The 16,374-nt window shown below is 37.9% G+C and overlaps 1 protein-coding gene across 2 annotated transcripts; it reads left to right on the plus strand.

The window, feature by feature from the left end:
- The first annotated feature begins 8,178 nt into the window (after window positions 1-8,178).
- Window positions 8,179-15,919, plus strand: ube2d4 (ubiquitin conjugating enzyme E2 D4). Of its 2 annotated transcripts, none has more exons than XM_077561973.1 (7): window positions 8,179-8,479; window positions 9,838-9,901; window positions 11,247-11,278; window positions 11,356-11,433; window positions 11,549-11,654; window positions 13,054-13,147; window positions 13,666-15,919. In XM_077561973.1, the coding sequence occupies exons 1-7, from the start codon at window positions 8,456-8,458 to the stop codon at window positions 13,709-13,711; spliced, it is 444 nt and encodes a 147-aa protein (XP_077418099.1). In that variant the 5' UTR covers window positions 8,179-8,455; the 3' UTR covers window positions 13,712-15,919. The 2 variants fall into 2 exon arrangements, with proteins under 2 accessions (XP_077418099.1, XP_077418100.1); XM_077561974.1 differs by lacking the exon at window positions 8,179-8,479 and adding an exon at window positions 8,922-9,026.
- The last annotated feature ends 455 nt before the right edge of the window (window positions 15,920-16,374 follow it).

Raw genomic sequence — 16,374 nt, forward strand, 5'->3', positions numbered from 1 at the left:
AGAGGTAAATATACTGCTAACATTACAGTTATGATCGGACTTTTGGAGATTATTATTTTCTGCTCAATGTCACATGTAAAGTATGTGACAATAAGTCTTTTTCACTCTTCGTTTACACGTCCACTGTACATAAGGCTCTGCTGTTTAATCCCCCCCCCCCCCACAATGTCAGAGAAATAAACAGGAAGGAGGATTCAGACGTCAACCATGACGTTAATTGTTGTTCCATCCCATTTTTGGTTTAAGGAGCTTTTATAATTTAACATTTTTGTGTCATTTAGTGTTGTTTTATATGCATTGCCTTTATTTCATTCTCATGAATGAGAGTTATAATTTCATGGGAAGTCAAAAATAGTAATCCATAAGGATAAAGTCTAAATAATGTATTTTTTATGAGAATATGTTTTGTTACATTTTATAGTGCAAATGCTTGTGATTTTTTCTTAAACATTATTTCTCTGTCCTAATATGACTTTAATCTTTTGCATTACTACTTTACTATTGTTACTTTACTAACTTTTTTCCTGACAATTTGTCTTCCTTCTGAGAAAAATATAAATGATTATATGTGCTAAATGCAGTTGCTATAAAAAGCATGTGAACCCTTTGGAATTACTGTTCCCAGATTCCTGCATAAATTTGTTATGAAATGTGATATGATTTTCATTTAAGTCACAATAGATGAGCACATCCTGCTTGAACTAAAGCCGTTCAAACAATCCCGTTTCCATGTGTGTACCTTTGAATTTGACAACTGTTTGACCCTCATTTGGCAGCAATAACCTCAACCAAGCATTTCCAGTAGTTGCAGATCAGACCTCCACTTTTTTTTTTTTTTTACCATTCCTCTTTCCAAAATTGTTTCAGTTAAGAACGATTTTAAGATGTCTGGTGTGAATCAGCTTCTTGACCGCAGCATCTCAAATTGAGATTGACTGGGCCACTCCGCAAGGCGTATTTTGGTCAGTTAAAGTTGTTGATTTACTGTACTTCTGTCATTTGGGTCTGTCTACTCTTGCATCACTCACACCCTGTTTAGCTTCAGTTCACCTTAAATTCCCCTGAAAAAATGTCTTGATGAACTTTGGAATTTATTTTTCCACTGATAGCAAGCAGTCCATTTAGCTTCAGTTCACCTTAAATTCCCCTGAAAAAATGTCTTGATGAACTTTGGAATTTATTTTTCCACTGATAGCAATCAGTCCAGGCCCTGAAGTGGCAAAGCAGCCCCAACCCATAATGCCAACACTACCACTAGACTTCACAAAAAATATGTTGAATCAAAAATGACCAATGCGCTTGTCCTTATGGGAAGTATGGTCTTCCTTCAGGGCATAACGTTACGGATTTTGCCCATTAGGCGCCGCCATAATCAACATAACGTGAGAGTTCCTTAGTGTTGCTTTAAGCATACTTATGTCACCCTTCCATCTTTGTACAACTGAACAATTCCTAATAGTGGCCTGAAACTTTTGCACAGTTCAGAATGAGTACATGAACTTCTTCTTAAGCAAATATTGCTGTATTATTATGTTGGGTTTTTTGTTTTTTTGCAATGGAAGGTAATAGAATGATACAAGCATGATGCAGCAAACATCTGGGATATCATTCAATGCTCAAGTTTGGCTCTGTAAAAAAGATAAATGTCTCTTTGTGAATTTCTGGAGGAAAGCATTTCTTTTTATCCAACTCTTCCAGCACCTGGACGACAAACACAGGCTGCAGGCCCAAACCCTCATTTTTTTATATATATACTCTAAATCTCACAACTTGACAAAGTGGCACACAACGCAAGTTAATGTGGTCAGTTTGAGAGGCTCAACAGTTTTCATTATGGAATCATGATGTCTCTGTTCAACATCAATAAACCTCTGCTGTCATATGTCTATTCATGCTGCAAAATAGTACTTAAGAGTATATGCCTCTTTTAAACTCTCTTGTTAAAAGGGTCATTGCTAGCGTCAGTCTATGTTTGAGCTCTGTCTGTGGTTTTGTGTGCTAAGAATTGTACAATACAATCACTCCTTTCTTGGCTGTTCTGTTTTAATGATATGGTTACCCCCGGTTTGCTGGTTGGATTGAGTTTCCCATATTTGGATTACATTTAGACTAAAGTCTTCCTCGGGTAAAAAAAAAAAGAAAAAGAAAAAAAGAACGCGGATGTTCAATAGTGCAAAGTTTGTCTCAGTATTCTTCTGTTTTTTACTTCAGTGAACTCTTGCTGCAATTTTGCTGTGACATGAGGGAAAAGAATGAAGTCATTTTAATGTTTTGTTTATTGAGAGGTACGTATGGGTGTGTGGGGAAGGGGGACTTATCACTCCTCCATCCAACCCCTTACCTCCCCTTTTGGGCCTTTAGGAGCATCCTGTGACCTCTGACCTTTTGGACAATAGAGGCCAGGACGTTTCCCAGTGAGTAGCGATGGAGCCAACAACAGGAACATGAGGGGTGCTCATGGGAAACAAACTGTTTATTGTGCAGCAGGATGGGCAGCCGACCCCACCACCCCCCATGTCCCCGTCACTTACTCACACATTCACACACACACTCTCATACACACTAGCGTACACTTCTGTAGAGTAACATCTTGTTAATTTCTTAATTATAACTATGAATATAAACCATACAGTAATTTCCCATATCCTCAGGGGGAAAAAAAAGACTGCACTCTTTTGTGTAAATCTAAAACGGCGCATTAGTTTTAGTATATATATATATATATATATATATATACATATTAGAGGGGGATAATATTCAGAGAAAAAACTCATCAATTTACAAGAAATAAACTTGCAAATGTGCTACTCTATAAAGTGGCAAATTTGTGGCTTAATAAAGTGGCAGATTGGCGAGAAAAAGAACTCTGTAACTTGCGAGAAATACACGTAGCGTAGCTATAGTCTGGACGAGGTGCTGGCTTTTATCCACCGGATGCTAACGTGCGCTAGGATTCTTTGGTAGTTAATGGAACACTCGGTAAAATGAAAAGGCAGGATGGAGATGGATTTCTTCTTAATTTAAACTTCACTTGTCATACAGTACACGGCAGCTAGAGCGACAACACATCCTGACCCCCTGTCAGCTGACTAACATTAACCAATCAGAAGCTAGCATACTTTAGGTAAATGCAAGTGAATGACGGAGAACTGCAGATTCGACACATCAACTTAGATACTTGTACAAAAAAATACCAAAATGTATGAACGTGTAAATAATAATTCTGGAAACGTAAATGTACAAGTAAATATACATTTTAACAATTTAACTTAAATGCTTGATCCTCAGGGTGTGGACCTTCGCAAAGTGCGAATGCTTAACATGATATGGTTAATCTCTGCTAAAGGAATTACAATCTCCTTATTTGAAAACCCGACTGAAAAGTATTGGCACAAACATCCGAGTAGTACGCTAGTTTCTGAGGGTTTTTTTTTTGTGCAAACCCCCCACTTTATAAAGTCGCAAATTTGTGAGTTTTTTTCTCGCAAATTTGTCACTTTATAAACTTGAAAATTTGCCACTTTATAAAGTCGCACTTTTGTGACATTTTTTCTGAATATAACCCCTGACCCTCCTTTAAAAAATATTTATATGTGGCCCTTATACGCAGTTGTATAAATCACTCTAAATTTCAGGAACTTTAAACAATAATCAACATTTAATTTTTTTTAATAAAGAAAACCAGAAACTTTTGTGACGATACAGTGTAACTCCAGAGGCTGAACACAACCCATTCCAGGATGATGGATGTGTTACAATTTGTTAAATTTTCAATTTTTCCCCATATTGGAAAGTGAAAGAGACAATTTTTTAGCTTTTATACAATTGTATTATAAGTTAAAGTTAATTACTTATAATAGTCACAAATATATATGTATAATTTGTTTTTCTTTTTTACATTCATCTTCTCTTGACACATACAATTCACCCACAAAAAAAGCCACAATAAAGCCAAAGAAAAAGCAAGACACTTCCAGAGTTATTTCTTTGATACAACTACTGAGGTCTTTGTGTTTCCCTGAGAGCTTTCACGAATTGCTGATACCAGCATAACCTCTGTTGAAACTGGTAGATGTGTACTGTTGAAGTAGTAATAAACCTTTGTACAACCTCAAGACCACTTGACTATAGAAAATTCAGTGCTTGCTTTTCATTGGAGAGTGATTTTAAATCACAAATAGTTGTTATTAGGGATGGACAAGTACTGATACCAGGTTTCATATTGGGCCGATACCCAGCCTCGTTTCAAGCTATTCACGAGTATGATCATGAGCTAGAAATAAGAAATAGATTAGAAAATTGCCAATAATTCCATGAAATTTTAAGGGAAAATGTTATACACGTCTTTCTTTAAAATGATCTGTCATTGTTTTTTGGGTGAAAGTTTTTTTATGTATCAATAGTACTAGTGGTATTGGCACTTGGTATCGGTATCATTGGCTACTCAAGAGTTAAGTACTCGAACTGGTATCAATCTGAAGAAAAGTGGCGATCGAACGTCCCTTGTTTTTATCTGATAAATGTTTTCACGTTTACGTGCACAATTCACGGCCCGGGCAAAAGAGCCAGTTTTCAGATTTCTTTGTCCCACACTGTCTGCACTTCATGCGTCGCATATGATAAGTTTATATTTTCACTTTCTGTTTAAATAACACTGCCATGCTATTTGTTGGTGCTGCTAAAGCCAGTCTGTTTCAAAGGAAATCCCTCCTTTGTCCCTCAAGGAAACTTCCCTCACCAGGAAAACCTGAAATTGACATCAGAAAAACCAACAGCTGGAACATATTTGATCGTAGATGATAACCACTAAATGTGTTAGTCAACATTATATAGAGCACCGGTGGCGAGACTTTGGGGATTACTCATTGCATGAAGTGTATAGTTAAACATTTCAAAACGCCATCAGTCAGCGTGCTGTGAGACACTTGGGATTGGTCCGAAAGTGCTTCACCGCAAAAGAATACTGCTTCCTTATGATGATATGTTTGGTTTGTCTGGTTTCCACATGATGCGCATCTGATAAGGGAGGACCAGCGGCAATCAGACTGGATCATGAAGCCTTTAAATTCCTAAAAATAATTGCAGTGTAAAAGGCCGAAACTGCAAATCACATTTGCTAACATGAGACAATGTAGAGTTGTTTAGTTTTGATTCAAGTATGCACATTACTACAGTTAGGTCCTTCTATTCACTATTTTCTCCTTAAGTGAAATGTATTTCAAAAGTAAATCATCTTACATTCCTCCAAAGGCTAAAATTACCACAACGATTCCGGTGTTAAATTATGAGAGGCACACTCCCTCTCCACAAATTGTTTTTGGCTGATTGTTACCTCATGTGCTTTAATGTGCAAAATAGACTACGGATGAGAATTGTACTCTGGGTTACTGTACTACCTTTAAATGTTTGACATTTAACTTTGCTAACTATTCACGCATGCATGCATGCATTGTGTACTTGTGGTGTGTAACAAAGCAACAGAATTGTTTTAAAGGAAAAGTCTACCCACATTTTTTATTTTATTTTAATTTTTTTTACAATAATATGTTCTACGCGACGCCACTGGTCTAGTGTTGTATTCTGGTTAATATTGCGTCAGTGGAATATGAGTTAAGCATCCAGCCGTTTTTATCCATCTAAGGGAGCGGCCATTTTGCCACTTGCTGTCGACTGAAGATGACGTCAATGTTGCTCAGGGCTCAGGCAACGACCAATCACAGCCCACCTGTTTTCTGAAGCTGAGCTGTGATTGGTTGTTACCTGAGACCTGAGCAACATTGATGTCATCTTCAGTCAACAGCAAGTGGCAAAATGGCCGCCCCATGAGATGGATGAAAATGGCTAGATTTTGCTTTAAAACTCTTATTTCACAAATGTAATATTAATCAGAATGTCATGTTTAGACTAGTGAGGTCACATATAACATATTATTGTCAAGAAATGTTTAAGGTTGGCTTCTCCTTTAATGTAGCCACAAAAAATATGAACAGTCATATGTGTTAGTTTAAAAAAAAAAGTAAGTTAAAAAAAATGTTTTTATTACAATTCTCAAGCAAACTCAATCCCCCCGCCCCAAAAAAAAGTTTAAAAGGTTTATTTAATTTTAATTTGTTTTTTATTAATACAATTATCAAGCAAGCTCAAACCCAAAACAAAATGAAATAAAATAAAAAAAATATTTTGAGATGTTATGGGTCAAGGGCACCCTAACTCTTGACAAGCAAAACCAAATCACAAGGAAAGCCAAGCAAACAAGCCACAAAACACAGATTGCTTCACACATAATGACCTTTTTTCCTCTTGCTTAGCTCAATAATTATTTGATTTGCAGAGTGCTGACTTCACTGTAAACATGAGTTCTACTTGCACATATAGCCTGAGTGTATAATCAAATCAAGACCATTGGTACAAAGAGTGAACAAATATCTCTTAGTGTGTGACAACAATGGATCTTTGTTCTGTGGGAGAACCCTCAGAAAGTTGATACACTGACCCAAGGTAGAACACCTCTAGGGATTGTGAGGCCGGCTTGTGCTCAGAATTAATTGCTTCTGCTTTTATTGGATAATTTGACCATTAACAAGACCAATCTAAGTTCATTTGGAAAATGACAGAATATGTGCCTTGTTATGGCCAGTATGGGAAAAGCACCATTGAGAGAAGAATACACACAGGCTCAGAGTTGGAGCGTAATTGCCACAAAAAAAAAACGTGAAAAGCTTTTTGTTATACAATTAAACTACTATGATTCATGTGACCGAAACGATGCGTCGCTGAGGTCTGCTGAGTCCATTGGCTCAAATTACAACACTACAGGCTATTGCCATCATGAGACGGGTCGGTTAACTATCACCCCCACCCGTATCAGCCTGGTCTTGACAAATTCACACCTTGGCTCAGACATCAGTTTAGAACTTGGGCCACCAGTCATGTAACTGAACACTCAAGTTCTGGCTGTAGGTGGGAAATTCCCAGTACGGGACAGTGATATTTTATCTTTTGGAAACAAATAAATATCTTGGTTGTTACTGGTTAGTTGTAAAGTTGCATTCACCTTATGCCTTCAAGTGCCTCATGAGTGTCAACTACAAACATGTGGGTATGGAAGCAATATTGAGAGTTTTCAGAAGGCACCATTGAGACGGGCTGACAATGTGAATTAAGGCTTGGCACAAACAGCGCGTGTCTGAAAACCTGATAAACAGTCGTTCCAAAGCTTCCAACACAAGGCCCCTGGTGCTTAGGAGCCAAAGTGCTACCTCTGCTGCCTGCTGAATCTGATTACAGCAAGGCCTCGGGACAGGCAGGTCATTGAGAGCACAGAGATGAGCAAACAATAAGATATTATCTGAAGGAATCTTCAGTTTTCCAAATGAAAATGGTCTCTCTCAGTGTCACATTGACAATAGGATCCTCAACCTGACACTGAATCAGCCATTTAAGAAGAATGAACACTGCAGCCCATTCATGCACACTCACTAAACTAAAGAGAGGTCTTTTTTCACCCTTGTTTAACACATATAAAGGAAAGTTCATGGGTCTTTGCAAAAACAAGGCTGTGCAGAAAAGCAGTGCAGACAGCTGACTCTGAGAAAATCACTTTAAAATGATTGCATGTGGAATTAGCAACCATATTTTTGTTTCTTCAGGAATGAAACTAAGTAAAAAAAAAATGTGGCTTCATAGTTGTGTTCATTGTGTTGTAATTCTGTAATCTTTTAAACATAAGATCCAATATGACAACAGGACACTGGCTTGACTCAGTCTGTTTGTTGTTTTCAAATAGTGACATCTTGTGGTTACTTGGCCACACTTGTTATGTTGACGCCACACTTTACAGCCGGTGGCTTTTTGTTAGAACACACTCTCAAACACACGCGACCATGTGAATTTCACCAATGGCAATAAGTAGAACAATTCTGACATTTTGGCGGATTTAGCAGTACCTCAGTCTGTATAGACGTCCCTTGCCCAGTTACCCTTATCCTAGAATAGATTGATGGCCAGACTTGTTTTGGCATTATATTTAATGCTATATGCATATTTATATTTATTCTGCGTTCAAACAAATATTCTCTTACCGCGATCCACGAATGTTTAATTTGAAATGATATCAAAACTGAAGTAAAATAATCCATCCGAGAAACGAAAGCAAGTCTCGCGATGATTCCCCAACAGGCTTGTGCTTAGCTGCAAGGGGCGAGAATTCGGTCGCAGGAGTACTACTAGCAAACACCTCGTTAATTCTAGGGCTAGCAACAGAACGAAAACACGATTTTTCAATGTTTTCTGCTTACGTTGTTCCAGAAGCAAAACGCCAACGTAGTTGTAGACGAAACGTGATTGCCCGCATCCTGTTGTAAGGTGTAATTTGGAAATTACGCCACCCCCGAACATACATTGTATATGTTCATAACGGTTAGCTGACAGGCTACCAAGCGCAGCCATTGGGGCAATGGCGTTGAAAAGAATTCAGAAGGTGAGTGTGTGTTTTTTGTTCCACAAGATAGTTGCATCTTACTTGGCAACAATGTGCTTAATGTTAGGACCCCTTTCTCCTTAAAATGACGATCCGGTTGTCGCTGCGGTATGCTGATGTTATTGTTTTCATTTTTGACGCTATTCAGTTTGAAGATACAAACAAAGAGCAGCGAATGTAAAGTTAACCAATTCTGGCCTCGTATGTGCGTTGCCACAGTAACGCCGGCTGAGAAGAACTAACCTGTATTGGGATACTGTTACGTTTATGAGCAGATACGATGTCTTATCTAAGCGAAATCGACCCACGGTTTCACCGGCTAGCAACAGCTAACATCATTGCGTATATATTTGTTTTGATTTGATTTGTTTCGAACGTGTACACGATATGACATATTTTATTTATTAGTTGTTATTGTCAAAGCAGGTCTTCGGAGTAAGGCAAGTGGTGTGTTTGAATGACAGCTGCTAGCTGGTTGCCAAAATTGAACCCTAGTGTCGCTGTTTCCATTTATGGGCTGGCAAATGGGGCAGCGCGGTTGGCCAAGGTGTGTGTGTATATTTTTATACTGCTGGATACTTTTTGAATAGTGTGAGAGGCAACATGTATACGACGAGATTCTGAAATGCAAATCTGATCCTTGTTGTAAAAGTGGCAGATGTTCTTTTCTATTGTCATATTACAGTTGAAGTGAGACCGCTCATAATACCATCAAGTCATCATTAGTATCAACTACATAATCTAATGTGATGCAACATAAATCGTCTGCATTTAAAGATGCTTTATTTTCCAGTATTGCGTATTTCTTACGGTTAAATGAGTCAACCAAAAATATTAAAATCTTGATGCCCTGTGTTTCTACATCAGTGTAACTACAACCCTAGTACTTGTCTGACAGGTGTACGTAATTGTGGATGCCTCGTGTTTGTGTTGACTGTCAAAAAGTCACATGATATTCATGTCCTGACAGTATTTAGCACTATTTGAAATAGCGTTCTATTTTACTTACAGCTGTACATTCTTGACCTACTATACAGTATACAGATATTTCAAAATTAATCATGTCTTATCAATCATACAGTTGTTGAATTATTTGTGAGTCTTTACAACAGCCACGTGTTATGACTGCTTTTAATAGCAATACCTGGCTCAAAATTAGATTTCAGCCCCAAAGATAAGTTATACCATTATTGCATAATGACGTTATAGTATGAAATATTCATGCAACTGTTCTTTTATCAGGAACATATCTGTCAAATAATTTGCCAACCCTTGTCCAGTTTTAATGTATATATTATACGCTCAAAAATTCAACATGAATACGTTGATGTAATTAATTTGCAACTGTTTGCCATTAGGAGCTGTCCGACTTGCAGAGGGACCCCCCTGCTCAGTGCTCTGCTGGACCAGTTGGAGATGATTGTAAGAATCCTGTTCTATTCTATTGTACACAAAGTACAGTATACACTCCAGTAAATCCCCCTCAATCGCAGGTGGTTACGTTCCAGACGACCCAATAAGTGAAGTGAAATCTGTGATATTGACGAACTTGTCATGTACTGTATTGAAATGGAATATGAAAAATGATCCGCCTGCATGATCATTGCAGTCTAACTGCACATTAACAAGGTGACAGCCCTTTTGACTGGTTGAATCAGGAGATACGGGTATTTTTTACGGAACGGAATTTAAACTCTTTCAAATGCGGCAAATGGGCAAAATACAAAATTAATCTCACACACACACACACACACACACACTGAGGGTACAGGGAACCTGCGATAGAGGGGATTTACTGTACATCAGACATCTAATAAAAAGTGAGAATATCATGAAACTGTTGAATATTTTTAGTTGCCTCATTTCAGAGAGTGAAATACATTTATTAGATTTATTTCACTGATTGGAGTAGTTCAGGCCTTTTTGCAATTTATTATGGCTTGGTGCCTCAGAAAATGAGAGTATTTTACAGAAGTTAAAAAAAATGCTGTGCTTTTGAAAATCGCCATACTTTCTATGCACTCGATCCTTGGCTGTGCTGCCTTTTGCATTAAATACGGCTTCACTGTGACCCTGGCATGGAGGCCATCAGGCAGTGGCACTGCTTAGTGAGTGGAATGGAAGTCAAGGATGCTTCGATAGCAGCACTCAGGTCCTCTACAGTTGGGGTTTGACGTCTCGTTGTTTTCTTGACAGCATCCTATAGATTCTGTATTGGGTTTAGCTCAGGTGAGGTTGCTGACCACAGTAATATCCGATCAGTGAAAAATCTTCTAGTATGTTTGGCAATGTGGATGAATGCCAAATCCTGTTGGGAATCTGTGTCTTTTTCTTAAGTTTGCGGTCTTCCCCATGATTGTGTAGTCTGCTGACCGAGACTGAGACTATATAAAGGCTTGGGAAAACTTTGCAGGTGTTTTGAGGTGTAATTAGTTGCTTAGGGTGTGAAACCATGACTTTCCAATACTGAGCTCTTTGAAAATATTTAAACTTTCTGAGACACTCAATTTCTGTTTTTCACTATCTGTAATCCTTAATTATCAACTTGCATGTCAATATAGGCTTAGAATATTCTATTTTGCGTATAATGAATATCAGTATAATTTATGGGTTTCACCTTTTGAAATGAATGGGGGAAAATATATTTGCCTTATTTACCTGATGTACCCGTACTACAACACATATGATAGTACAATTGATAAACAAATTCACAATTCAATTCCTTTACGTGTCAGATGCAATGTTGTCATTGTTTTATATTTTTCAGTGTTTCATTGGCAGGCAACGATAATGGGTCCGGTAAGTATTACTATTGTATGATTGCATTTGAAATATGCTACACAAGCACTAACTGCTTGTTGTTTCGATGCCACTAGAGTGACAGCCCGTATCAGAATGGAGTGTTTTTCCTTACCATCCACTTCCCCACAGATTATCCATTCAAACCACCAAAAGTGAGTAACCATCTGCCCTCAGTGTCATGGAATACAGAGACTATATTGTTACTATTTTTAGTTTACCGTACTTTGTTACTTGCTTGGAAATGACAACTTTCTTGTTAAATTACAGGTTGCGTTTACAACAAAGATTTACCACCCTAATATTAACAGCAATGGGAGTATTTGTCTGGATATACTGAGATCACAGTGGTCACCTGCACTAACAGTATCAAAAGGTAAGTGCCAATAAACTTGATCTACTCTAGTCGCAAACTAATATTTATGAGGCATTTAGGTTCCTGCAGTCTTACAACAACGGATAGCTCCCAATGTCAGTCAAAGAAATATCCCTTTTTTTAATTTTTATATTAATTATACTTTTAGGGCAAATTTAGCCACCTGATTTTGGCATCAGTCAATCAGACTCGGTGATGCCTTTAATTGTCATTCATCTACTCAAAACATTGTTTACAGTCCAAGGTTGTCAACACTTGGTTGAGTACAAGTGTCAGGAACTGGTTTTCCTCTTCAGCACATTGTGTCATCGGGTATCTTCAATACAAAGTGGTTGGGGGAGTCAGGGTCTCTGCTTATGTAAACCATTTAGACATCTAAAGTGAGGATAACGCTGCATTTCCTTCATTTGTATGTATATCAAAATAAAATAAAAGTATAGTGTTTTGCATATATGGAATCAATAAACTGTTACAGAAGATTTGAAACATTTTGAACTTGGGAAAAAAAGCAACTTAGTTGAAGCTTACTTGCAAATAAAATAGTCAATGTCTATTTGAGTCCTCCTTATTCATATTCGTGCAACCAAAGCCAAAAACCAGACATTATCCACTTACAGCAAATCAAAAGTGTCATCATTTTCTGCGTTCAGCACACAGCGTCGGCATATCAGAGCGAAAAGAAGTCATCTTTAGTCTCTCACACGATTTTAAGCCGCCATGATGCGCCATCTGTGAGGCGGGAGTGAAGTTCATTTTTAATATATTTAATCTAGGGGTGGGGTTTGAGAAATGTTTCTTGTCTTGGATGCATCAATGATTGAATAGCTAAATAAAACTTGGCGCCAAGTGTCACTCATTGGCAGTTGTGACGCATATTTTGAGTGGCAAAAATGTACAATCAAATTTGGAATGACATGAAAACCAAGTTTGGATGAAAAACACAGAGGAGTACAGATTAGAATTGTCAGGATAGGATGTCACCTTTATGTTAGTAGTAGTTCAGACAATTCTTACAAAGAAGCCTTATCTGCGTATAACACACTTGGCCTCCAGTTTGCTACAGTGCATTTCAACGACAACACACAAAATGATTAAATCAACACTTCCTTAAAACTGTCAACAGATAACTTTTATAGCATGTGACCTTTATGGCTGTTATGAAAGTAATCATCCCTTTTCCCCTGCATTACTTTTGATACTAATGTATGTTGACGATCCAGCTGTAACATGCCTCACTTGTTCCATATTTATAGTAGCTGCGGCGTCTTGAAATAGAATATTTTATAACTTGTAAACGCTGTGAACTCGATGCAAACCCCATTTCAGTTGTAAAGGCCCAGACTCGGACTTGCGTGCCTGAACACATGTTGATGTATTACTTGTATTCATATTTCCACAGTATTATTATCAATCTGCTCCCTTCTTTGTGACCCAAACCCCGATGACCCTTTGGTGCCAGAGATCGCTCACACATACAAGGCCGACAGGGAAAAGTAAGTGCACAAATGCATTAGCCAGCTGGCATTTAAAGGGGAAGTCATCCTTCATCATTTCTTGACAATGATATGTTATATGTGACCTCACTAGTCTAAACATGACATTCTGAATACAATTACATTTGTGGAATATGAGTTAGAAAAAATTACAGCTGTTTTTCGGCCATTTTGCCACTTTAGCAATTGCTCTGGGCTCAAGCAATGACCAATCACAGCTCACCTGTTTTCTGAAGCTGAGCTGTGATTGGTTGTTTACCGAGATCTGAGTAACATTGATGCCAGCTTTAGTCAGCAAGTGCCAAAAATGCCCGCCCCTGAGATGGATAAAAATGGCTGGATTTTGCTGCATATTCCACTAACACAATATTAACCAGCATACTATATTTAGACTTGTGGGGCTTCATAGAACATATTATTGTCACACACGCAAAAAAAATTGGGGAGGGCGTTTGGCTTCCCCTTTAACATTTATTTTCCATTGCAAGTTGACGGAAGATCTTTCTTGTTTTTTGCAGGTACAACAAATTAGCAAGAGAATGGACCCAGAAGTATGCAATGTGAGGTTGCCAGGGTGATGGAAATCTGAAAGCAGAACAAACGGAACATGTTTGATTTGTAACTGGAGACATCGGAAAAACAACACACACGACAACAGGAAACCTTTTGGACAAGGTGGCAATATAATGACATGCTGAGCTGATCCAATGCGCTGCCCTTGCTGCATGTGTGGATCTCAGCAGGACCTGAACTACTCCTGGAAGCACTCCTTTAGCGGAAAGCAGACACTACTCACAGCCCATACGCCACACTCAAGACTTTCAAACTGTTACTTTTGCTATTGTTCTTGCTGCCATCATCGTTGCTTTACATACACACGTCTCATTCTCATGTTATTTTACTGGCTGGATTTTGGAAACGATCACCTTCATTTTTAGGGATGCTGCCTATGTCCCGCTGGATGTCTTCTTCTCTTAGTGTATTTTCATGGATTTAGTGGCCTTTCTGTGTTGTAATGTTTTGGTCGACGTGCAATTGAGACAGAATGTTCCCAGTTCAACACAATAATGGTGCAGTGTCATTACCAGCAGCTGATCGTATGGCACATACTAACGCTACCCCAAAACAATGTGAAATTGTAAATTAAAAAAGAAGAAAGACTGATCAGATATCTTCCTTTGCTTTTGGAATCGCAGCATGTAGCGTTAATGGCACTAGAGCTTTATCTGCCCTTCCACAGCCCCTCACACACTCACGCACGCACACACACACGCGTAGGTCAAAATGGCAACTGGATTTTTCGCACATTTTGTTCTTTTTTATTCATTATTGTTTTGGCCTGCCAAATGTTACTGTTACAAGACGTTGCTGGTATGATCATGGCTACTCCTCGGCATGTAGCTAAGCTATGTGTTACCTCCGCAGTGCAGTTACTCAGGTATCACACGCAATCATCAACCTTTGTAATAGGCAGCGAAACTTGGTGGGAAGAATGCCTTGAGTCCATATTTTAGGTTTTACTGTTATGTTTATAAAGCAAAACAAAAATGTGCTGAAAGACAAAACTGATGATCTGCCCTGATGTTTTGTTTTGTTTTTACACCAGTATTCATTTTGTTGGAGAGGATGCTCCTGTCACACTTTACATTTGTTTTATGAACAAAACTTGGATGTGAACAACTTCACATTTATGCTACTGATGCTTTTGTTGACGCTCTAAAGTGGAACTGAAGTAATGCTTTTGTTTTCAGGGTACGTTAATATGACATGGTCATCTCTTCTTCTTTTCTTTTTCTTTTTCTTTTTTAAACAAACATTTCAGGTGATGTAAATCTGCGGTTCTCCATACTCCTAATCATGATTTCAAAGGTATATTTTGGGGTAAACAACCTCAGCTGACCGCTTTGTCTGGTTGCCACATTTGTGTAGTATCTTTAAAATAGTTTTAGCCTTCTGTTGTCATGTCATCTGCTGTGATCATGATTGGAATGTGTTATAATATAATGTTAGTTTGAATTTAATACTTTGTAACTGTTGGATAACATAGTTAGTGTGTGATTTTTTTTTCTTCATGTACTTATGCTGCCAATATAAAGGGAAATTATTTAATAGCATAAAAGTGGAAGAAACACATCTTCCAACACGCTCGAAATGGTCCATAGCAAAGCATGAATATTTAGTAGCTTTATTAAATGCTAGGTCGTAGACCATGTTTTAATTGAAAAATTCATTGCTGTTGGGAAATTGTCTAAAACACTATAAGGTTTTGAAAAGGTACACTGAATGAAGTAAAGGTGGTTTTATGTTCAGACTTTGTGTACATTGTTTATCTGGCTTTTTTTAAGCTCCTCCAACTGAATGCCTGAATGCAGCCTCAATCCATTATGATTGGTATTACCATTGACTCCTGTGCTCAATGAAGTTTATATAGGCAGCTTGGCATGATTTGCACTCCAGAGAACCTTCTCTCAGCCACTTGCCAGATATCAGGGATTTTGTTATAATTCATCTGCCTAACACATCTGATGAAACTTTAGCCTTAACCCTCATTTTGTATATACAGGAAAAACATCTAAAGTGTCAAATGCCTAAATTGGATGTCATGGCTAGTTAATTTCCTTAGATTTTTTTTTTTTTTCTAATTCAGGGCTGGCTTTCATGCAGTTTAAATTTTGAAATTGTGCTTGAACTGTAACATTGAGCATCCACATCTCTTCACTTTGTCCACACAAGGTAACTGTTGACATTGTCATTAAACATGAATAAAACCAATGGATTTACTGTCGTTTTTAGTTTTCTGTTTTTGGGATGTAATGATTATGTCTTGGTTGATACAGCCAACTTGGACTCGCCAAGCACTTTTGTCATGTTCTCCCTACACAATAAATACATTTATTACTTAAATATGATCTATAAGTGGTTCGGGAAATTGATGTATTATACTTAGATTTGTTATGTTTGTGATAATACCGATTTGCGTCAAGTCTGGCATGACGATAGGAGAAGCAGGGTGTGTTTGGTTTCTACACCCTAACATATTTTTATTTGCTTAGTATTGAAAATATATATATATTTCCAGTATTGTGAAAACATCCAATGATTTGAAATCAATGCTTTGAATAACTATGAGGGCCAACCTATGTTTATTTGATGCCACATTTTGTATAACCACAGGATACAGACAAGCACCGCTCATTCGCGCTGCCCTTGTACTTATGACGCAGCCT

This window comes from Vanacampus margaritifer, chromosome 3 (assembly GCF_051991255.1).
Source record: "Vanacampus margaritifer isolate UIUO_Vmar chromosome 3, RoL_Vmar_1.0, whole genome shotgun sequence".
In the NCBI taxonomy this organism is placed as follows: Eukaryota; Metazoa; Chordata; class Actinopteri; order Syngnathiformes; family Syngnathidae; genus Vanacampus; species Vanacampus margaritifer.